Source organism: Canis aureus, chromosome 6 (assembly GCF_053574225.1).
Source record: "Canis aureus isolate CA01 chromosome 6, VMU_Caureus_v.1.0, whole genome shotgun sequence".
Lineage (NCBI taxonomy): Eukaryota > Metazoa > Chordata > Mammalia > Carnivora > Canidae > Canis > Canis aureus.
Window position 1 is genome coordinate 55,524,757 of NC_135616.1, and position 24,431 is coordinate 55,549,187.

Genomic DNA, 24,431 nt, shown 5'->3' on the forward strand with positions numbered 1-24,431 from the left:
TTTTCTACATGAAACTGAAGAGTACAGATTTCCCCAATCGCTCAGCAAGCATTTGTCAGGACATTGACAACAACACAGGTTTTCTGACTCCATACCCAGAGCTCTTCTTGCTATAATATACAGCTTCCCAATTCTAATCCTAGGCTTAAGAACCTAGGTCCAGTAAGCAAACTTAAAAATATAATTCCTACCTTACAAAATTCACTGTTGCAAATAAGATGAGCATGAAAACCACAGTGTGAAATCTTAAATACTTGGTTTCTCCACATCCAATTACAATGCCAAAGAAAGTATATATTAACTGTTGGTATACAGACGAAAACATTATTAGGAACCTAGGATGAATGGAAAATAAATTACATTTTAAGCAATGTGTTTTTTAAATAGTTGCCTTTTCACATAGAAGTATGTATCATAAATAAATAAACAAATAAATAAATAAAGAAGTATGTATCATATATCAGTCATTCTTGTCAAGCAGAGGTCCTTGCCTCTAATACTGTTACTATCAACATTTAAAAGTATTTTGTTGGAACTAGAATACACCCAGCTCCATATTCTCCAATACCCTCATCACCCAATGGCAGTGGGCTGCCTCTCATAGGAGAATAGTAAGAGCAAGGCAGAGAAATAAGGGTCTCTACCTCCTCCCCTGGCTGGTGGATCACCTCAATGCAGGATTTCTCCCTTCATGATTTGCTTGAAAGTCCCTTACCTTGAAAGTCCCTCCTCTCTGTTTTCCCATCTACTGAATTCCTAAAGATCTTGTAAGGCTAACTCTAATCCTGTGTTGTTCATGAAACCATCCTAAGTACTCTCAGTGGAAGTGAACTCCTATAGGGTCAGTTGTCTATACCACCATGGTTTGTTAGGCAGACAAGTGAATTAGAATCACCCATATTGCTTTCTAAATATCTATACACATAGCCCCGCCCCCAAAGATCCTTACTGAGTAGACCAGAACATAGTAGTTAGGACTCAGGGCTGTTCTGGTTCCATGTGGCAATATGCTTGCACCCAGCCAGGTTTGATTTCTACAAGCAGATTGCAAGTCCTGCCTCCTCTTGGGCCTCTCCACTGGGACTTTCCCTTTCAGCTAACTAGCTGAGTGTGCTTGTTCCACAAACCAGCTTCCCTATAGATAGGTCTCAAGATCTATTTGGAAAGAAGCATTAGGAAGCCTCATTTTGGCTTCAGAGGGAAAGCATGCTGACACAGCATTACCCCTATTGAATAGATGGTTTGAATTTCTGATTCCCATCTCTTTATTGATTAGATTCAGAACTCAGAGAAAGGAAGGATATAACGGGGACTTCAAGCCCCAATGCTTAGTTTTCTGAAATTCAGAAATGATGGACTAAGTAAAATACTTTTTCAAATGTCTCCATAAGACCTAAAAAAAAATGTCCTACATATAGTAGGATCCCAATAAATATATAATGATTCACACTTAGTTTCATACATAAACATGCCCACTACTTAACAGTGTGTGCCGTCTGAGAAGGGACTTACTTATGTAGGCCCAAATCTAAGATATAATATCCAGGCCACAGGTGACATTAAAAAAGGATTGGTTGAATAGGTTCAAGAATAAACAATTAAATGAATAGAATGAGGATTTATAATGATGCTGACAGACAGCATGACTGAGCACAGGAAGTCGTCCGAATTCAGACAAAAAGTGTATGTTCTATGAACTATCTATTCCCAAGCTTCTGATTCTAAAAACCAGTTGTGTCATATTCACATAGATACAAAATTAGAAGTTATAGGTGCCAATTTCTTATTTTGCCAAAAGAAGTTATTTTTTTAAGTACCATTTTCTATTATTGGGATTTCATTAAAGAATAAAAAATTAAACACCAAAAAGAAGGCAGGACATAATTTCAGAACAATGGATAGTCCTCCATGTTTAAAAAAAAAAAGGAATCTTATGGGAAAACTCAGGATTATGGCTTATTTTTCTAATTTTAACATTTGCTTTTGTTTGATCTACAGTGGGCTATGACCTGTTGTGAAATAATTCTGAAACAATCCCGTAATTTAGCACAGTCTCTCAGAGAAAGTCTAATTCATTAATCTGGGAGGACACAGGGGTTTCCCTCCATCCAGAGAGATTAGTATGACACCTTGCATTACCAAGTGTAAAGGACAGGTAAGAATTTTGCTAGCATCGCATCTTTCTGCTACTTTTCTTTTCCAGCTCCCATATTAGGATGCTGTCATTCATGGACATCATGAAGGAAACAAAGGAATGAAGTATTTTTTTTAATTTCCCACAGTCCAAAGTAAATTTTTGTCAAGAGTTATGTATAAAAAGACCACAAACTCTGAACCACAGATACATTATTCATAACAAGAACATCAATTGATGTCAAGAATTTTTGGTACCTTAAGTTCTTTCAAATATAACTGGTAATAAAATTCAAAAATAAAAGGCAGAAAAATGTTATAAAAGGGGAGTCTTATGTGTCCAAGAAGGCAGAACCACTTAGGCACTAACCTTTTAAGATATCTATACCAAGTACACAATAGGAGACTTACTTAGTAATTGTTACCTCAATCCTCGGTTTAAAGCTTAAGGAATCGAAATTCAGTCCTACAGTGACTAACGCAATCATTCCTGACATTCCAAAAGATTCCCCTGGGGAGAAAAAAAATGAATAGAATTAGTTGCATTTGAATATGCACACTGAGTTACTTAATCTTGAGCAAAGAATTGGTGAGAAACTGAAGAGTCACATTTCTTGGAAAGTTGCTTCAAAGAATCGGCTAGTCCTGTAGATCATGGTCAGCAGATTTTTTCTGTAAAGGATCATATAGTAAATATTTAGTCTTTGTGGGCCACATAGTCCGTCACAACTACTCAACTCAGCTATTGTAGTGCAAAAGCAGCCACAGATAGTATGTCAACAAATGTGTGTCTAATAAATAGTAGAAACTGAAATTTGAAGTGCTTTGGAGTAAGGCAGAGCTGGCTGCTCTGGGACGGTGACCTCCCTTTTCTCTATTAGCATCCTTGCATCTGTAAAATGGGTGTAAAAGAATACTACCCCACAGAGTTGTCATTCATAATAGATTAAATAACATGAAAAGTGCTTTGGCATACTTTTAAAACAAAGAATACCTGATATAATCACTACTACTATGCCATTGTTTTTATGCATTCACTTTAGTGCTTAGCAAATTAATACTGTTTATTTGAAGAGAATTTTATTATTTCTTTGGTTTATCTAATCACTTTTTTTTAAGATTTTATTTATTTATTTGACAGAGAGAGAACACAAGCAGGGGGAGCCGCAGGCAGAGGGAGAGGGAGAAGAGGCAGGCTCCTCACTGAGCAGGGAGACTGAATGAAGTGAGGCTTGATTCCTGGACGCTGAGACCATGACCCAAACTGAAGGCAGATGCTTAACTGACTGAGCCATCCAGACACCCCAGTTTATCTAATCACTTAAGTCCATTTTAGATTTCTTTTTACCTACTTATCTAACTGAATTTAATATAAATAACCAATGATAGTAAAACCAGTAGTGCTGGTAACTGCGATAATAGGGAAACTGTCTCTTGAAATCTTATTTCCACTTCCCTATAATTAGTATTACTGGATTTTTTAAAGCTCATCATAGTCTTTTTCAGTAATAGACAGTACTTAGAAATGTCTGCTATGAGGAAACCAGTAAATAACTTCATTTAAAACTCATGTCATCTTATTTAGTATAATCCAGTGTTATAGGATTACATGGTATGAATGCACACATTAACATATGTATGTATATTTATATGAATTATTTTAGAAGTTGAGGAAATATACCAAAATGTATCCATGGTTTAATTTATAACACAGTTATTGGTGATTTTTTTTCTTCTTTGACTTTTTAGATATTTCCAAAATTCTATAATCCATATGTATTACTTTTATAATTAGACAGCATTTTTACAAAATTACAAATGCTATTATATTCGGTTGTATTTTAAATGTTCTGAAGGGGGGGAAAGTCATGGACCACGTAATAAAGGAAGCAATTTTCATCAGCATAAACCTGATTTGTTAAAAATAGATTTGTACAGTTTTTCTGACTCAATGGAAAAAAAACCATCACAGAATATTGATGCTGTATACAAGTGGCTCTCTCAATCTTTGTCTCTCTCATCCTCTCTCTGGTTTAGAAAAAGTGAAGGTCTTCCTAATAGAATCAAAGGGATTTTTTTTTTTCCATTAAAGCAAGAGGATTCAAGACTGGATGTTTCCTTACTAAAATATATTCAAGTAATGACAGAAGGCCTTTGACATTTATCACCTACACCAATGACAATGGTGAAGGACAGTGAACAATCAGAATTGGTACAGGCAATAAAGGCTTACATTGTAGAGACTTTTAAAACAATAAGACTAACAAAGTTGTCTGCTCTTCGTTATTTTCATTCCCCAGAAATTCTGAGTAATGTCACTTGATAAAATATTCCTCATGTTCGTATAAGCACCTCTCTTGGTATACCTCTGAACTACACTTTTATAAAGCCCACCATGTCTCATGAATTATACGTTTACTCTTCAAGTGCCTTTTGTACCCTAAGTCAAATTTTCTTCCTTGGGCCAATATATTAATATTTTCAACTATACTACCTGTCAACCAACAATGTTCCAGAAGCATTGTGTCCTTTGTGAGGAAATGCCTGCACCTTTTTTTGTTTTGTTTTTGCTTTAATTCATGAAAAAGAATGAATGTGCAAATGATTTCTCAAGGTCCAGGTTTCGTGAATTGAACACAATTGAGACAAAAATGGAAATTACTGCATGTGCTAAAAGAGGTGACACCCCAATCTAACTTTAATCAGATATTCCCTGGACGTAAGCCAATTGACTGAGTGTTCATTAGTGAAGTAAAAAAAAATTAGGTTAACATTACAGAAATGTAACATTGGAGAATGTGTGGATTAGAATTTTATCTATGTTTGGCAATGGAACTTCTGGCAATGGAACTTCTCCTGATAACATGTCTGTTACTGACTTCTGCTGTCAGGAACTTATTAAATATAAGAGTAAAGGACTTTACTCTTATATTTAATAAGAGTAAGGGGGTTTTTAATCCCTGAAGCCCAGGAAAGTGCAATGGAGGAGAGAGAAGTCTCCGGGGCTGCTATAACAGAGTAACACAAACTATCTTAAACAACATGAATTTTATGATCTCAGAGTCTAATATCAAGTCTCCTTCAGCAGTGATTCCTTCTGAGACTAAAAGGGAGAATCTACTCCAGGCCTTCCAAGCACTGACTGGAAGCACCTCAGAAAGTGGAAAGGAATCAACATAAGTTGGCTGCCCTAACTTGAGTCCAGTGGTGAGCTGGTAAATGTTAAAAACCAGTTCTCTGGAGGTTTTAAAAAAAAAAAAAAATCCCTGATGGACAGAGTCTGCCAATTTCCACAGTGTAAATATTCCCAATATGACCAATTTCAAATGATGCCACTTGCATAGAGTTGTAAAGAGATATGTGTAATCAGCTCTGGCAAAGTGGTAAGAGCTATCTCCAACACATCAGCATGAGCAAGTCACATAACACACATCATCTCATTAGTGCCAGCAATACCCCTATCAATTAGGTGTTACTGCATCACTTTTATAGATGAGGAAACTAACTGAAGCTTAGAGAGGATAAGTAATATTCCAAGATCAGCAAGCTAATAAATTGTGAAACTAGGGTTTGAATTCAAGTCTGCCTAATTCCACAGCTCTTCAGGAACTAGTATCAGTTTATTCAACCAACGTGTATTTAATTACTTTCAGGCATACTGAAAGTACTGGGCTTGGCTGAGGGAACAGAGAAAAGAGAATAAATAAAAAGTTGAATAAGATAGCCTCCACCTCAAGGAATTCATGATCTAGTGGAAGAAATGGAAATATTAATTTTTAAAATTTTTTCTTCAGGCATTTAAAGCATCCATAAAAGGTTCACAGGGAGAAAAAAAGAAAAAGGATCATGGAAACAACCCTTCAGGGAATGCTGTCCATAATTTTACTGATTTGGAGCCATACGCTCTCCTGGGTAGCAATTTACCTCCAGAGGAAGTAGCACTTTTAGGTAACTGAAGATAACACGAGGGGCAATGAAGCCCTTGATACCAGAGTTCTTCCACAGATGGAAGTTGCTCCATTGTGTGGCATGAGAGCAGAAGCAGGATTTGACTGTTTGAATGCAGTTACAATGGCTCTTGGGGACTGGTTACCCCATTCACGCCAGTTAAAACTTGCATTGCCAGTCTTGCTAAACTAGCAAGTGATTATTGCTGGTCTACCACTGTGGGGCACGCTGACTCCTGTGATTATTCTACTCTCCTGTTTCTCTTCCAGATACAGGTATACCTGATTTTCCCCTCTCCCTTTCTGCTTCCTAGCTGCTGATAAAGGCTGCCATTCCTAGTCTCCTCAGTCTGGTACCCATTGAATGAAAGATAGTTGAGCTGGAAAGACCTTTGAAGCATCTCTCCCAGCAATCTCATTTTAGAGATGAGTTGCTAAGGGTCAAAAGAGGAATTAGCATTGAGCTGATTCCTCCAGGAGACTGCCAGTGACTAAATATAAGGTCAAAGGGTGGAGTACAAAAAGAATAAAAGAGTAATTACATAGAGAAGAAATACAAAGGGAAGGGACATGGACTTGAAATTAAGGGAATGTTAAGAGACTAGAAAAGAGCCATAAGTGGCAGGATAATATGACAGGAAGCACAGAGGGACCACAACAAGGAGGAAACAGTTGGGAAGAGGCAACTGGATTCAGGATCAATGGAAAAAAAAATACATAAAATTCATTTCGAGGACCACATTTTTTGTATTTGTTTCTGTCTTACCAATGTAGAAAGTCATGTACACCATTGAAATGCAAAGAATGATGCTAGTAATTGTATTGCTAAAGAGGTCAGTCAATATAAACTGAATGATTCTTGAACACGAATATCCACATATTATGCTTCCCAAGATGTCCAAGCAAAGGCCCAAGATTACACGGAACTCTAAAAAAAGAAAACAAATGAAAAAAGAAGTTCACTGAGGGCATTTGGGTCTATGCACTTTGGTTTGCTTTTGAGATTTTGAATGGGGTTTTGTTCTTCAGCAAGTGGGAGTTTCCCATGAAAGCCTGGCAACACAGACACTCTGGGAATATATTTCCCTTACAGTCTTCAGTTTGAGGCTCACTTATCCAGGGACAACGGACTCAAATGTCCTCAGAAGCCAGGTAGGGAGCATAAATGTGAAATCTGCGACCCACTGGAGGGTGAATGCTCAACCAAAAGACATCCAAATTCATATTTTTTACAAAGTATGTTAGGGCCAAGCAAATCATGTTCAGGGTCCCCACCAACCTTCAGTCCATTTGTGACCCCTGCCCCCATCCCAGGGGCATTTGGGAAATAGAGAAGAGAAATTTTCTATAGTCACAATAACTGAGGGCACTAGTGGCAGTAGTGAGCAGGTATCAAGCAATGCCCAAGGGTAGTCCTAAATAACAAAGATGGCCCCACCCCAAATGTCTATAGCTCCCCACTAAAAAGCACTGCAAATCCTTCTTTACCACCAATATTTCTTTCTCCTTTAAGCACCTCTCTTCTCCTAAAACTATTACATAAACAGATCAGGAGGACACCTTTTCCCTTTTTATGCTGTGATTTCTCCCCCCCTCCCCCTTTCTTTTCTACTAGTATCACATCTGGAAACCTAGCAAGGCAATATGTTCCATATCCCAGTGAACTTTAACCACATGAATCTATAATCGCTTCTAGCACCTGACTTTCCAGTACTTCCTGAAGCATTCTGACTTCACCCTCAAGCTCAAATTCAGGATCAAGTCAATTCGTAGTATCCACTCATTGAGATCCAGGTTGATCCAGGAAAGAAGTTACTCTGAGCCAGATGATTGATGTGTGTGTGTCTGGGGGGGTTGGAGGATGGGGGTTGAAGGAAAGAGATGAAATCATTTAATATTCTTTCCCCTTTACTGTCCAAGAAAACACATAGATGTTTATTTTCTTATCATCTGATATGCTATTTTAATTGGTCCAAAAGTAAATTATAGAGAAAGCAGTAAAGACATTTTGAATGTATTTTAATTTTTTAAAGATTTTTAAAAATTTATTTAAGTAATCTGTATACCCAACATGGGGGTAAACTCACCACCCAGAGATCAAGAGTCACATGTCCCTCTGACTAAGCCAGCCAGGCACCCTTTAATGTAATTTCAGTGTGAATTGAAATGCATCATACAAGAATTATTTTAGAAAATATGCAAATAGGGATGCCCGATTGGCTCAGCAGTTGAGCATCTGCCTCTGGCTCAGGGTGTGATCCTGGATTCCTGGGATCGAGTCCCACATCAGACTTGTTGCATAGAGCCTGCTTCTCCTCCCTCTGCCTATATCTCTACCTCTCTTTCTCTGTCTCTCATGGATAAATAAAATCTTGAAAGAAAGAAAGAAAGAAAGAAAGAAAGAAAGAAAGAAAGAAAGAAAGAAAGAAAGAAAGAAAGAAAGAAAGAAAGAAAGAAAGAAAGAAAGAAAGAAAGAAAGAAAGAAAGAAAGAAAGAAGAAAGAAAGAAAATATGCAGATAGAAAAGATGCCCCTACCAGTAAACATGGAAATGTGGAGAAAGTCGCTCCGAAAAACTCCAAAACAAATGGATGTGAAGCCACAAATGATCATTGATTCTCCTCTTATGATATCAGTATACGTTTTGGAAATGCCTGGAAAAGGAAATATAAAACATAATTTAATTTGGTACATGAAAATGATGCTCTTGCACAGGAAACACAAAAATACAAGAGAAGGAAAAAAAAGAAAAAAAAAAAGCCATGACTGGGATGCTCCATGAGACAACCATAATCACCCTTTTTTATCTCTCCAATAAGAAAGGAACAGGACAAGAGTATTCTTTGAAGTGTCCATGGCCTCAAACTATGCTTGAGTTTTGGGATGAGACAAAACACTTCTCAGGACGCAACATTTAGCTTGAAAAAACATGAATCATAAAACTCCACAAAAATCACATTTTAGGAATAAATACAGTGATGCCTGGGTGGCTTAGTTGGTTGAGCATCCAGTCTTGATTTTGGCTCAGGTCATGATCTCAGGGTTATGAGATCAAGCCCTGCATCAGGCTCTATGCTGGGTGTGGAGCCTACTTAAGATTCTCTCTCTCCACCTCTCTCTGCCCCTCCCCTGGCACACACACATGCTCAGGCACACTCACTCACACACACACACAGACACTCTCTCTCTCTCTCTCTCTCTCTCCCTTTCATATCAGACATATGCCCAAGAGAGTTGAAGTCTATGTCCACACAAAAATCTGTACATGAATGTTCATAGTGGTATTATTCATAATAATCAATTCAACTATTCAACCACAGAAAAGAATGAAATATTGATTGATATATGTTACAACACGGATGAACTTTTAAAACATTATACAAAGTGAAAGAAGCCAAATGCAAAAAAACATATTGTATGGTTTGATTTGTATGAAATGTCCAGAATAGGCAAACCCATAGACAGAAAATAGACTACCGGTTGCCAGGGGCTTGGGGGACAGGGAAATGATGAGTGACTGCTAACGGGTAAGAGATTTCTTTTGGGTGATAAAAAATGTTCTAAAATTAGATAGTTATGATGTTTGTATAACTCTGCAGATATAGACCACTGACTTGTACAGTTCAATTTTGTTTTGTTTTTACATTTTTTCTTTTTAAGTAGGCGCCACACCCAACATGGGGCTTGAACTCATAACCCCAAGATCAAGAATCATATGTTCTGCTGACAGACTCTGCTGACTAAACTGTGCCCCTGTACAGTTTAAAAGGATGAATTTTGGGATGCCTGGGTGGCTCAGCGGTTGAGCACCTGTCTTCTTCAGCCCAGGGCGTGATCCTGGAGTCCCAAGATTGAGTCCCACATTGGGCTCCCTGCTTCTCTCTCTGCCTGTGTCTCTGCCTCTGTGTGTGTGTGTGTCTTTCATGAATAAATAAATAAAATCTTTCAAAAAAAAAAAAGGATGAATTTTATGGTATGTAGATTATATTTCAATAAAGCTGTTATTAAAAATTAAGTACAAAATCTTATTGGCACTTATTCACAGTTAAGTATAATGGAAAATATAATCAAATTAATTGCTTTATGATAATACAACTTATGAGTAGGGTGATAGTGACTGGTACTAGCCCAACCAGTATCCATCCTTTGTTCTTGGTAACAATACTGTTTTTATCCAAGATGGCAATGTGTCCAGTTAAATGACTACTTTTCCTCATATCATGGGCTACTTTTTTTTTTTTGTAAGATTTTATTAATTTATTGGACAGAGAATGAGAGAGAGAGAGAGAGAGAGAGAGAGAGAACACAAGCAGGCAGGGCGGCAGGCAGAGGGAGAGGGAGATGCAGGCTCCCTGTTGAGCCGAGAGTCCAACATTGGGCTCGATCCCAAGACCCTGGGATCATGAACTTAATTTAAGACAGACTTTTGGGATCCCTGGGTGGCGCAACGGTTTGGCGCCTGCCTTTGGCCCAGGGCGCGATCCTGGAGACCCGGGATCGAATCCCACGTCGGGCTCCCGGTACATGGAGCCTGCTTCTCCCTCTGCCTGTGTCTCTGCCTCTCTCTCTCTCTCTCTCTCTGCCTCTCATGAATAAATAAAATCTTTTTTTAAAAAAGTTTTATTTCACTTTTGCTTTTGAAAGATATTTTCACTGAGACTTCTAAGCTTTCCTTTTCGTAATTTAACAATGTTGCTCCACCATCTTTTGGCTTGCACTGTTTCTGAAAAGAAGTCACTATTATTTTTGTTTCTCTGTATATAATGTGTCTCTTTTTCCCCTCTGGCTGCCTTTAAGATAGTCTCTTTATCGTTGCTTTTTAGGAACTTGATTCTTATGTGCCATGATGTAGTTTTGTGTTTCTTGGGCTCATGGTATGTTGAGCTTCTTGAAATCTGTGACTGTAAAATCTTCATCAAATTCAGAAATTTTTCATCCATTATTTCTTCGAATTTTTTTCCTTTCTCCCTCTTTTGGGGACTTGTATATTAAGCCACTTGAAGTCATCCCCCAGCTCACTGATGTTGTTCACTTATTAGGAAAGACTAAGGTCTTTCTCTTCATGTGTTTCATTTTGGATAGCTTCCATTGCTGCATCTTTAAGTTCACTAATACTTTCTTCTGCAGTGCTAATCTTCTTCCATCAGTGGAATTTTTGCCTTAGATACTGTATTTTTCATCTCTAGAAATTTTATTTAGGTCTCTTTTCTATCTACCATATATGTCCAGTGGGTTAATAACTGGCTTGCAAAATTCCTGATTATTTAACAATGGGCTCTCATAAGCTAATAAGAGTAATTTCTACCCTGATCTTAATCTTTTCTCTAATTTTTTGAACATATAGAATAGAGTTACAGTAGCTGCTTTAATGTTTTTATCTACTAATTCTGCCATCTGCCTCATTACTCAATCTGTTTCTACTTGTTATTTTTGTACTCTCCGTGGGGCATATTTTCCTGCTTCTTTGATATCACGAAGGATATATGACTGGCGGTTGACCCATGACTTGGATCTGGGTGATCTGAGGCTCTTCAGCCCCTCCTCTGTGCTTGGAATGTGGGTTTCACTTGCCTTTTCCACCTCTGGAGGCTGCTCCAAGGATAGAGCCCTGAAATTGTGATGTGGGGATGCCTGGGTGACTCAGTGTTGAGTGTCTGCCTTCCGTTCAGGGCCTGATCCCAGAATCCCGGGATGGAGTCCCATATTGGGCTCCCTGCACGGAGCCTACTTCTCCCTCTGCCTGTGTCTCTGCCTCTTTCTCTCTCTCTCATTCTCTCGAATAAATAAATAAATAAAATCCTAAAAAAAGAAAAAAGAAATATTGATGTGCTGTTCAGAACACCTGCACGGTATATGTGACTGGACCCAGTTAAGGCCTCTACAAAAACTTTTAAGATGTGGAAGGCAGATAGGTGCAGGGATGCTTTCATCTTGCTGCTGCCCAAGATAAGCCTTGAATGTAAGTTTCTTTTGCTTATAAAAGCTGCTACCTACTAACCTGCAGTGGCCTGACTCTTTCTTTATAATCTCTCCCTGTCCTCCACGCACGTACGGGGGTCAGTTTCAAATTGCACTCAGGAAATGCCCAAGAGGGTTGCTAACCAATATTCAGCTTACTACTTTTTGCTAGCTTTGACTGTGATAGAAGGCACAAATATACTGGTTAAACAGGTTTAAAGCTAACAGGATTTTGGCTTCAGCTGGTCAAGAAATTCTTTCACATTTCCCTCAAATTCAGTGAGTCAACCAGGAACACGTAAAATACAAGGTCTGAAGTATGAAGCTTTGAATTTGAATTTAGTTGTGTTTAATGGCAAAATACCACAAGAATTACTCTCTCATTCTTTATTGGCTTAATGTGGAACTAACTTATATTCTCTAATTCATTGTAAAATTTGGAAAAGGAAAGAATAAAACAAACAAAACAAAATAAAACAAAGCCCATGCAATTTCACAACTCAGATACAACTTAATGTTGAGGTCTTTTTTTCTAAGCTTATAAACTTTTTCCTCAATTGAGATTATACTATACTGTTAATTATATTATACTGTTAATACTATACTGTTACTGTTAGATTATACTGTTGAGGCAGACGCTCAACAACTGAGCAATCCAGATGTCTCTCCAGATTTGTTTTAAAGTAAAAAACTGTGTGAGCCCAATGCATTCTTTTCAAACAGGTTATGAATAGACAAGTTCCTTTTCATTCACATGTGAACCCCCACTAATTTTTCAGTGGGTCAGGACACCGAGATTGATGCATTGCATAGGGCACCACATCAAAAGAAGCACTATTTACATTGTAGGAACTGTAGTTTTGTATATCATGATAATTTTAGACATATAGCAAAAAATATTTTTCCTTAAAAAATTAATGTGTTATGACAATTAGAAATAAACTGTTTTGAAGAAAGGACAATATAGAGCCTAAATGGTGACTCTGCAAACACCATAAATAAGCAAGAGTGATATCCCCCCCTGAGTCAAATTTGTCTTACTAGGAAAAAATGTTATTGGATCCAGAATCCACATATCACCTTGAGCATTACTGATTTAAGGAAAATATTAACTAAGAGCTAAATACCTTTACTAGTTTTCTTTTAAAGAAATAAAAAAACTTTCTATTACACTTCCTTTTTGAAAAAAATTTGAATGTAGAAACTGCAATAAAGTTTATAGTTTACTTATAGTCAAGACATTTCAGAAAAGGGAACAGGAAAAAATGAGGTGAATAAAACAACTGGCCAATACAAATGGCTAAAAAAGAAAGGCAGATGAAGGAAAAATAGGATAAAAATTGTACTTAGAAAAGAGAGAAAGAAAAGACGACAGGATTAGACTTTTTGAGAAATATGACAATTTAGGATATCACCACCAAAAGTGTCTTAAAACTTACATTTTCCCAACTGCAAATATAAATGGGTGGTGTAGGGATCCCCGGGTGGCGCAGCGGTTTAGCGCCTGCCTTTGGCCCAGGGCGTGATCCTGGAGACCCGGGATCGAATCCCACATCGGGCTCCCAGTGCATGGAGCCTGCTTCTCCCTCTGCCTATGTCTCTGCCTCTCTCTCTGTCTGTGTGACTATTATAAATAAATAAAAAATTTAACAAAATAAAAAATAAAATAAATGGGTGGTGTAAAATTGGTAATTCCACTTGCAGGCAAGTTTAGAGGTTTCCCATTCCAATCATAAGGCAATATATTTTCACTAAATATAAACAATACCTTCAAATTGGTTAGGAAAATATTTCTGAGTCAAAAACAGAAACCATAGCATCTAATCATTTCATGTTTTTACTACTGCTAATAAAACATGAATCAGGGGGATATTTTAGAATGAAATTATCTGTTACCAAATAAAAGGGGAAGTACTGCAAGACCTGAAACTCTCTTGGGAATAAGCTATTATTGAACATGTTTGCCAAATTATATTCTTACCCATTTCTTTTTTTTTTTAACCCATTTCTTTTAAATAAACTATACACCCTTCCACTACCCGCTTAAGGTTAGCTAGTCCAAAAGGGAGGTAGTGCTTTTTTTTCTTTCTTTCTTTTTAAAGTAAATGTGGGGAGGGGGGTGTTGTTGTTGTTGTTGTTGTTTTAATTTAAATTTTACTTACCTAATATACAGTGCAATTTTGGTTTCTGGAGAACTGGATTCACCACTTACATACAACACCCAGGACTCATCACAAGTGCCCTTGTTAATACCCTTCACCAATCTATCCCATCCTCCAACTCACCTCCCTCCATCAACCCTTAGTATGTTCTATATTGTTAAGTGTCTCTTATGGTTTATTTCCCTCTCTCCCTTACCGCCCCCCCTTCCCATGTGTTCAACTGTTTTCTTTCTTAAATTCCACATATGAGTGAGATCATATGATATTTGTCTTTCTCCAACTGACTTATTGCACTTAGCATAATACACTCTAGCTCCATCTACATTATTGCAAATGGCAAGGTTTCATTCTTTTTGATGGCTGAGTAATATTCCATTGTATACATATACCACCTCTTCTTTATCCATTCATCAATTAATGAACATTTGGACTCTATAATAGTTTAGCTATTGTTGATAATGTTGCTATGATTGTTTTCTTTGCTGTGCAAAAGCTTTTAATCTTGATGAAGTCTCAATAGTTCATTTTTGCTTTTGTTTTGCCTTGCCCCTGGTGATGTGTCTAGTAAGAAGTTGCTATGGCTAAAGTCAAAGAGGTTGCTGCCTGTGTTCTTCTCTAGGATCTCAATGGTTTCCTCACATTTATGTATTTCATCCATTTTGAAGTTGTTTTTGTATAGGATGTAAGAAAGAGGAGTATTGGGTGAGGATGGAGAGAACTTTCCTGGCAGAGAGAGCAACCTGAATCAGCTCCTGGAGGGTGGAAGGAACATAGTATGTCACAGGAACATAAAGAAGACCAAGTAAACAGGTGTTACAGGGAGCAACTAATGGGGTAGGGGTCAGCTTGTCTTTGAATATCAAACTGAGGACTTTAAACCTTATTTGAAAGGTCATTGGAAACTGTTGGTGGCTTTTAAGTAGGGAAGTGACTTACTCAGCTTTTTTTTTGTAAAACGGTTCTATCCAATATGGCAGCCATTAGCCCCACATGGCTATTTAGATTTAGATTAATTAGAAATAAACAAAATTAAAATTTCATCTTCTTGGTCATATGATCCACATTTCAAATGCTCAAAAGTCGCGAGCAGTTAGTGGCTATCTTAACAGAAAGCAGAGAGATAGAATATTTCCATCATTGTAGAATGATTCTTTGGATAACACTGTTGAAAAAGTTGGACACTGCTCTGTAGTAAGTGGTTCAGAGGGGACGGTTCCAGTGTACTGTAACACTTGAACCTAAAGACCTAAATGTGAGATATGAAACCATGAAACTTCTAAAAGAAAACAGGCAGTAAGCTCTTGGACATTGGCCTCAGCAGCATATTTATGTGTACATATCCTTGAGCAAGGGAAATAAAAGCAAAAATAAACTGTTGGGACTACATCAAAAAAAAAGAAAAAAAAATCCGTTGAAGGGCGCCTGAGTGGCTCCACTGGTAGTGTCTGCCTTCGGCTCAGTTCATGATCCTGGAGTCCTGCAATCGAGTCCTGGGATCAAGCCCTGCATGGGGCTCCCTGCTTAGCGTGGAGTCTGCTTCTCCCTCTCCCTCACCCCACTTGTGCTCACTCTCTCAAATAAATAAATAAATAAATAAATAAATAAATAAATAAATAAATAAATTATTTTTTAAAAATAAAAAATCCATTGAGATTATAATTGGCATTATTTATCCGAGATCTTGGGTCACCTTATTTGCATTGCATCTTTCAAGTCAACCAATGCCCCATCTGCAAGAAAAGTAGCATAAATATCTATTCCGCACAAATCATGCACAAATCATGCAAAAAAAAAAAAAAAAACCCAGATCAAAAGAAAATAATTTATCCTTTTATTTTCAATGTAAGAAATAAATCTGACATACCAATAGTTTTCAGTGAATTCACAGAATGAACAGGATCTGTCATGCCAACGATCATGCTAAAGAGTATGGAAGACTGCAAATCCCACAAATCTTTATTGAATTTCAGAACCACATATCCAAGTATGATGAATGTCATAAGAAGGCTAACTAATCCTATTAGCAAGACCTGTGAAACCAATTCATAGCACAGTATTAGATTTAACATTTAAAGATGGCATGACTGCATTTACTTATGGAAGAATCAGATCTTAGTTACATATTTTATATGTAACTCTGAAATTACTCTGAAAAATAACTTTAAAAGGTATTCTAGGTTACCTGCCTGAAAGAAACCATCCCTTCCTAACAAAAGAGATTCTATCTTATTGTTATAAGAACAATTCACAATCTTTCTTGTTGCTAGTCCAGCTTAATAGTTCCCAATATCAAAATGTTCTTAAAATGGAATGCAAATTTTTCCTGCTTTTGTGTTTCCTCAGTGTTGATCTCCAGGGCTGCAGGCAGAAAAAGAGGTAAAACAAAGGGCAAAAAGCACATGCTAGCTGATTTGGCCCTCTTATTAAGAGCTTTCTAGAAGCTTTATTCAACAGAGGTTTATATATACTTCATTAGCCACGCTCTTTTCTGAGGCTACACAGCTACCACTTGATGAGAAATAGAATAATTCACACTGGGCCCACTACCCTACCAAGCAAAATCTAGTAAGTTTCTGTTAATGAGAAAGAAAGGGAGAATGCATATCAGATGGGCAATTAGTAGTAGTGTCTTGCTCAAAAGTAGAAATTGAGGGATGCCTGGGTGGCTCAGCAGTTGGGTGTCTGCCTTTGGTGCAGGGCATGATCCCTGGGTCTGGGATCGAGTCCCACATCAGGCTCCTTGTGAGGAGCCTGCTTCTCCCTCTGCCTATCTGTGCCTCTCTCTGTGTGTCTATCATGAATAAATAGATACAATCTAAAAAAAATAGAAATTGAATATAAAACTTTTAAACAAGAAAAAGGAATTAAAGGATAAAGACAACTGAACCAACTTAAGAAGGAAAGAAAGAATGAGAAGCAAAGGAAAAGCATGGTAAATGCAAAGTGCAAAATTGAGAAACAAATTTAAATCTATTTCTTTTGATTTTTTTAAAGTTATTTTTAATTTACATTCAGTGAAATTCATTCTTTTGATGTAGAGTTTTATGAATTTTGGCAGATACAGTCATGTAACCATGACCACAATTAAGATACAAAACAGATCACTCAAAAAATGTCCTCAGGGCACCTGGGTGGCACAGTTTATTAAAGTGTCCAACTCTTGGTTTCAGCTCAGGTTGTGATTTCAGAGTCATGAGACTGAGCCCCACATTGGGCTCCATGCTCAGTGTGGAGTCTGCTTAAGACTCTCTTTCTCAAAAAGAAAAAAAAAAAAAAACGACTCTCTTTCTCCCTCTGCCCCAACCCTCTCTCTGTCTCTCTCTGTCTCTGTCTCTCTCCCTCAATAAATAAATACATAAATCTTTCTTTAAAATGTCCTCATGTTCCCCTTTGTAGTTAATTTGTTTCTCTATCCCCAGTCTCTGGCAACAAATGATCTGTTCTCCAAACCTACTGTTTTGCCTTTGCTAGAAGGAAGGTCTATGAATGGAATTATACATAGGTAGCCTTTTGAGTCTGGTTTCCTTCTCTTAACATAAAGGCATCTGAAATTCTTCTATGTTGTGCCTGTTAATGCTCCTTTTTCATTGCTGGATAATATTCCTTTGTAAGATGTGTCACAATTTGTTTATTCATTCATGAGCTGAGGAGCATTTAAGTTGTTCCTAGACTTTACAGATTATGAATAAGGCAGCTATAAAAAAGATTCACACAGGTTTTAGTGTAAACATAAACTTTCATTTAGCTTCAGTAAATACACAGAAGTGGAATTGCTGGGTCATGGGGCAAGTATATTTTTTTTTATGTTTAACTTTTTAAAAAAACTCCTAAACTGTTTTCCAAAGTGGCTGTACCATTTTGCATTCTCACTGCATTCTTACCAGCACTTGGTATTATCAGGCTTGTTACTGTTGCTGTTATTACCATTCCAGTAGATATGTAGTGGTACATATCACCGTGCTTTTAATTTCTCCAATGACTTATGGTGTTGAGCATATTTCCTCAAATGCTATTTTCTGTCCATATATCTTCCTTGGTGCCTCAAATCTTTTAAAATATTTTGTCCTTCTAAATCTATTTTTATTTATTTTATTTTTTCTAAATCTATTTTTTAAAGATTTATTTATTTATTTGTTCATGATAGAGAGAGAGAGAGAGAGAGAGGCAGAGACACAGGCGAGGTAGAAGCAGGCTCCATGCCAGGAGCCCCACGCGGGACTCGATCCCGGGACTCCAGGATCGTGCCCTGGGCCAAAGGCAGGCACTAAACCGCTGAGCCACCCAGGGATCCCTCTAAATCTATTTTTAATCACAATAAATACTAAACTAGTTTTTCATGTAGCAGAGATTCTCAAATAACAAAATAACAAAATCTAATTATATGTCACCAAAAAAATATCTAAACCTAAGACCACCAAAATCTTGAAGGTGGAAGGATGAGAAAATTGTAGCAGGAAAATACTAAGCAAAAGAAAACTGGAATGACTATAGTAATACCAGATGAAATTGAAGGCAAAAAGCATTAATTGAGATAAAGGGAAAACTAAATAATGAGAAAAAAATTAACTAGGAAAATAACTACTTGTAGGCTCTTAATAATAGTTTCTATTTATATAAAGTAAAAACTGGCAGAATCACAAAGAAAAATTGATAGTTATCATGGAAGCTTGTTATATTAAGTTGAAAAACAATACTGGCAAAAATATAGAAGTCCAAACTTCATAAGATGCAAAATAATCTCCTGAACAAATTTAGATCCCTGTACTCAATATTAGAGAATATATATTCTTGTAAAGCAAACAGACCATTTTGGAAAATTGAAGTATTAGGCCACTAAGCAAATCTCCACAAATCACAAGAATCATTATACAAAACACATTCTCTGGTCACAATGTGATAAAACAAATAATAATAATAAGCCATATTTGGAAATTTTAAGGTAACTTCTAAGTAATTAATAGGTTAAGAAGCTAGTAATCCAATTAAAAATGGACACAGGACCTGAATAGACATTTTTCCAAAGAAGACATATGGATGACCAACAGACACATGAAAAGATGTTCAACATAACAAATCATCAAGGAAATGCAAATCAAAACCACAATGAGATGTCACCTAACACCAGTCAGAATGGCTAGTATCAAAAAGACAAGAAGTGACAAGGGTTGATAAGTATATTAAGAGGAGGGACCCTCATATACTGTTGGTAAGAATTTAAGCTGATACAGCCAGTGTGGAAACGATATGGAGATTCCTCAAAAAACTAAAACTAGAAGTAACATAAGATTCAGTAATCCCACTTCTAGGTATTTATCCAAAGAAAACAAAACACTAATTCAGAAAGACATATGTGTCCTTGTTTATTGCAGCATTATTTACAATAACCAAGATATGGGAGCAACTGAAGTGCCCATCAACAGATGAATGGATAAAGATGTGGCAAATATATGAAATTTGCCATTTTTGGCAAACAAAAAATGAATTTGAAATGAAAATTCAAATAAATGAAATTTTGCCATTTGCAACAACATAGATGAAATTAGAGGGTATTGTGCTAAATGAAATAAGTCAGTCATAAAAAGAAAAATACCAAGAGGGTTCTCGATGGCAGAGGAGTAGAAGACTTTAGTATTGTCTTGTCCCAGGAATTCACCAAGATAGCTATTAAATTATTCTGAACACCTGAGAACTCAACCGGAAATCTAAGAAAAAATTAGCCACAACTCTACAAATAGAAAAGCGACCACTTTCTGCAACAATGTAGGAGATGTGGAGAAGTGAATCTGAGGCAATCTATGGGAAGATAAACCACGGGGTGGGTGGGGGAGCCTCAGGCAGCCACCTGCTGAAAAGGGATAGAGCCGCAGAGGGCAAAATTAGAACTTTTAGAAGTCTGCTCCTGTGAGGGATCCCCTGCCTGAAAGGGGCTCAAGCAAGGAAGCAGGGACAAAACCCAGGTGCCCCAGTGTGATCTCAGGATCCCTGGGGTCACAGGAAGACCGGGGGTGCCTGAGTGTGGCAGAGTTCCCAGGCATTGGAAAGGGTAAACCAGCCTCAATCTGGGAGCCCAGGAGTGGGCTCTCAGCTTGGGGTTGCCATAAGCCATGAACCCCCACCCAGTCAGCATGACCACTCCTTGAACAGGGGCCCAGCCAGCAGCAGAACCCAGGAGGCCCCCCTTTCTCCCCTGGGAGGAGTGGTATGGGAGCCCACTGCAGGAGACTACAGGGTTTGGGGGCCCCAAATGGGTTGCATGCCTGAGATGACACACTGGGTCACAGGCTGGGTGAGCACAGAGTGGAGACGGAGTCCAGGGGGACAGGAGTGATTGACTGCTTTTCCCTGAGAGCGCACTGAAGAGTGAGGCCCGAGTTTTTGCCTCCAGGGCTGGAGATTGGGAGGCTGCCATTTTCATTCTCATCCTCTAAAGCAGTGTGTAAAGCTTTCAGGGAACAAAAACCAACTAGAGCAATCCGGAGCAGATTACTTAGCCTGGCCTCCTGGTGTGGGTGATGCAATTCCACCCAGGGCAAAGACACCGGACAATCAGTGCAGCAGACCCCTCCCCCAGCTTAGCAAGAACATCCAGCCAAGACCAAGTCTATAACATTGAGAACAGCAAAACTCCAGCGCTAGAGGAATATAACATATAGAATTCATGGATTTTCCCCCCACGATTCTTCAGTTTTTCAATTTTAATTTTTTTCTCTTCCTTTTTCAACCAATTTCTTATTTTATCAATTCTTTTTTAAAAATCTTTTTTAATTTTAGTTTTTACAGTTACATTCTACCCTTTCATTGTATTTAATTTTATCTTGTATATGTATGTTTTTCTTTCTTTACAATTGTGGGATGAAGTTTCTTCTAAAAAACAGGCCAGAATACACCCAGCATCTAGTGTATGGCTCTATTTCCTTAACTTGTGTGATCATATCTGCATTTTTTTCTCTCCCTTCTCCTCCTCCTCCTCCTCCTTTCTTCTTCCTTTTGTTTTTTCTGTTTTGTTAAAGTCTTTATTAATTTTCATCATCACAGTTACATCTATCGATGTATTTTTTGTATATATATGTTTTTATTTCTTTATAATTTTGAGATGTAGTTTCTTCTAGCAAACTAACAAAAATACACTCAAGTTATAGTGTATTGCTCTGTTCTGTTCATGTGTCTGTTTATATTCCTTCTTTTTTGTGTGTCTTTTAACTTTCATTTTTACAGTTATATTCTATCCTTTCATTGTATTTAAATATTTTTGTACATAGAATTTTTTCTTTCATTACAATTTTGAGATCTAGTTTTCTAATAAATGGACCAAATATACACAGGATCCAGTTTATTGCTCTATTCACCTGTCTGATTATATTCTCTCTCTCTCTCTCTTTTTTTTTCTTTTTTCACTTTCAAGTCTCTTCTGATGTGTTTAGTGTATATTTCTCTGGGGTCGTTGTTGTCATTTTAGTATTTGTTCCCTCATTTATCTAGTCTTCTCTGGGCAGGATGACAAGATGGAAAAACTCACCTCAGATAAGAGAACAAGAGGCAGTACTAAGTGCCAGGGACCTAATAAGTATAGACATGAGTAAGATGCTAGAACTAGAGTTCAGAAAAATGATTATAAAGATACCAGCAGGGATTGAAAAAAGCATGGAAGACACCAGAGAACCCCTTTCTGGAGAAATAAAAAAACTAAAATCTAATCAAGTCAAAATAAAAAAGGCTATTAATGAGATGCAATCAAAAATGGAGGCTCTAACTGCTAAAATAAATGAGGCAGAAAGAGATTTGTGATACAGAAAACAAAATGATGGAGAATTAAGAAGCTGAGAAAAAGAGAGTAAACAACCACTGGATCATGAGGAGAGAATTCAAGAGATAATTGATACCATAAAGCAAAACAATATTAGAATAATTGGGATCCCAGAAGAAGAGGAAGGAGAGAGAAAAGCAGAAGTTATATTGGAGCAAATTATAGCAGAGAATTTTCCTAATATGGGGAAGAAAACAGGCATTCAAGTCCAGGAGGAGGCACAGAGAGCAACCCCCGCCCCCTCAAAATCAATAAAAATAGGTCAACATAGAATAGTAAAACTTTCAAATCTCCGAGACAAAGAGAAAATCCTGAAAGCAGCTTGGGACAAGAAGTCTGTAACCTACAAGGGTAGAAACATTAGACTAGCAGCAGATCTATCCACAGAGTTCTGGCAGGCCAGAAAGGACTGGCATAATGTATCCAGATGCTAAATGACAAAAGTATGCAGCCAAGAATACTTTATCCATCTATGATGTCATTCAAAATAGAAGGAGAGATAAAAAGCTTCCAGGACAAACAAAATAAAGAATTTGTGATCACCCAGCCAGCCCTACAAGAAATATTAAAAAGAGATCCTTTAAGCAAAGAGAGAACCCCAAAGTAAAATAGACCAGAAAGGAAAAGAGACAATATACAGAAACACTAACTTTACAGGTAATACAATGGGACTAAATTCATATTGTTCAATAGTTATTCTGAATGTAAACGGGCTTAATGCCCCAATCAAAAAACACAGGGTATCAGACTGGATAAAAAAAGCAAGACCATTGATATGTTGTCTGCAAGAGACTCATTTTAGACCAAAAGACACCTCCAAATTAAAAGTGAGGGAGTAAAGAACCATTTGTCATACCTTTGAATCATACAGAAGGATCAACAATGAAACAAGGGCTTTGAATGACACCCTGGACCAGATGGACTCAACAGATATATTCAGAACATTCCATCCTAAAGCAATAGAATACACATTCTTCTTGAGTGCACATGGAACATTCTCCAGAATAGATCACATACTGGGTCACAAATCAGGTCTCAACTGATACCAAAAAACTAGGATTATTTCCGCATATTTTTGGACCACAATGCTTTGAAACTGGAACTCAATCACAAGGGGAAATTCGGAAAGAACTCAAATAATGGAGGCTAAAGAGCATCCTACCAAAGAATGAATGAGTCAACCAGAAAATTAAAGAATTAAAAAAATTCACTGAAACAAATGAAAATGAAGGCACAACTCTTCAAAATTTTTGGGATGCAGTGGTCTTAAGAGGGAAGTATATAGCAATACAAGCCTTTCTCAAGAAACACAAAAGTTCTCAAAAGCTCACAAAAGTTTTCAAAGTTCTAACCTTACACCTAAAGTAGCTGGAGAAAGAACAGCAAATAAAGCAGAAGAGAAATAATAAAAATTAGAGCAGAAATCAATGAAATAGAAGCCAGAAGAACAGTAGAACAAATAAATGAAACTAAGAGCTGGTTCTTTAAATGAATTAATAAGATTGATAAACCCCTGGCCAGACTTTTAAAAAAGAAAAGATAAAGGACCCAAAGAAATAAAATCATGAATAAAAGAGGAGAGATCACAACCAACACTGAAGAAATACAAATAATTATAAGAGCATATTATGAGCAACTATATACTAACAAATTAGGCAATCTGGAAGAAATGGATGCATTCCTAGAGATATATAAACTACCAAAACTGAATCAGGAAGAAGTAAAAAATCTGAACAGACCAATAATCAGCAAGGAAACTGAAGTAGTAATAAAAAAACTCCCAACAAACAAGAGTGCAGGGCCAGATGGCTTCCCAGGGGAATTCTACCAAAGATTTAAAGAAGAATTAATACCTCAAAAAAAAGAAGAAGGAGGAGGAGGAGGAGGAGGAGGAGAAGAAGAAGAATTAATACCTATTCTTCGGAAGCTGTTCAAAAATTGAAATGGAAGGAAAACTTACAAGCATGCTCTATGAGGTCAGCATTACCTTGATCCCAAAACCAGACAAAGACCCCACCAAAAAGGAGAATTACAGACCAATATCCATGATCAATATGGATGCAAAAATTCTCACCGAAGGGGTGCCTGGGTGGCTCAGTGGTTGAGTGTCTGCCTTTGGCTCAGGTGGTGATCCTGGGGTCCTGGGATTGAGTCCCACACCAGGCTCCCCACAGGGAGTCTGTTTCTTTCTCTGCCTATGTCTCTGCCTCTCTCTGAGTGTCTCTCATGAATAAATAAAATCTTTTTAAAAAATTTCTCACCAAAATACCACCCAATAGGATCCAACAGTACATTAGAAGGACTATTCACCACAACCAAGTGGGATTTATTCTGGGGCTGCAAGGGTGGTTCAACATCTGCATTAATAAAAGAAAAGATAAGAACCACATGATGCTACCAATAGATGCAGAAAAAGCATTTAACAAAG

General features: G+C 37.4%; 1 protein-coding gene across 12 annotated transcripts in view; it reads right to left on the reverse strand.

The window, feature by feature from the left end:
* SLC9C2 (solute carrier family 9 member C2 (putative)) overlaps nt 1-24,431 on the reverse strand; it is a 107,341-nt gene that overhangs the window by 74,556 nt on the left and 8,354 nt on the right. For all 12 annotated transcript variants that reach the window (XM_077901700.1, XM_077901710.1, XM_077901709.1 and 9 more), the window contains 5 exons: nt 16,064-16,229; nt 8,617-8,733; nt 6,847-7,008; nt 2,545-2,644; nt 192-335 (listed from right to left, as the gene is read on the reverse strand). In XM_077901700.1, coding sequence (XP_077757826.1) covers nt 192-335; nt 2,545-2,644; nt 6,847-7,008; nt 8,617-8,733; nt 16,064-16,229 — 689 coding nt within the window. The remainder of the gene's footprint in view (nt 1-191; nt 336-2,544; nt 2,645-6,846; nt 7,009-8,616; nt 8,734-16,063; nt 16,230-24,431) is intronic.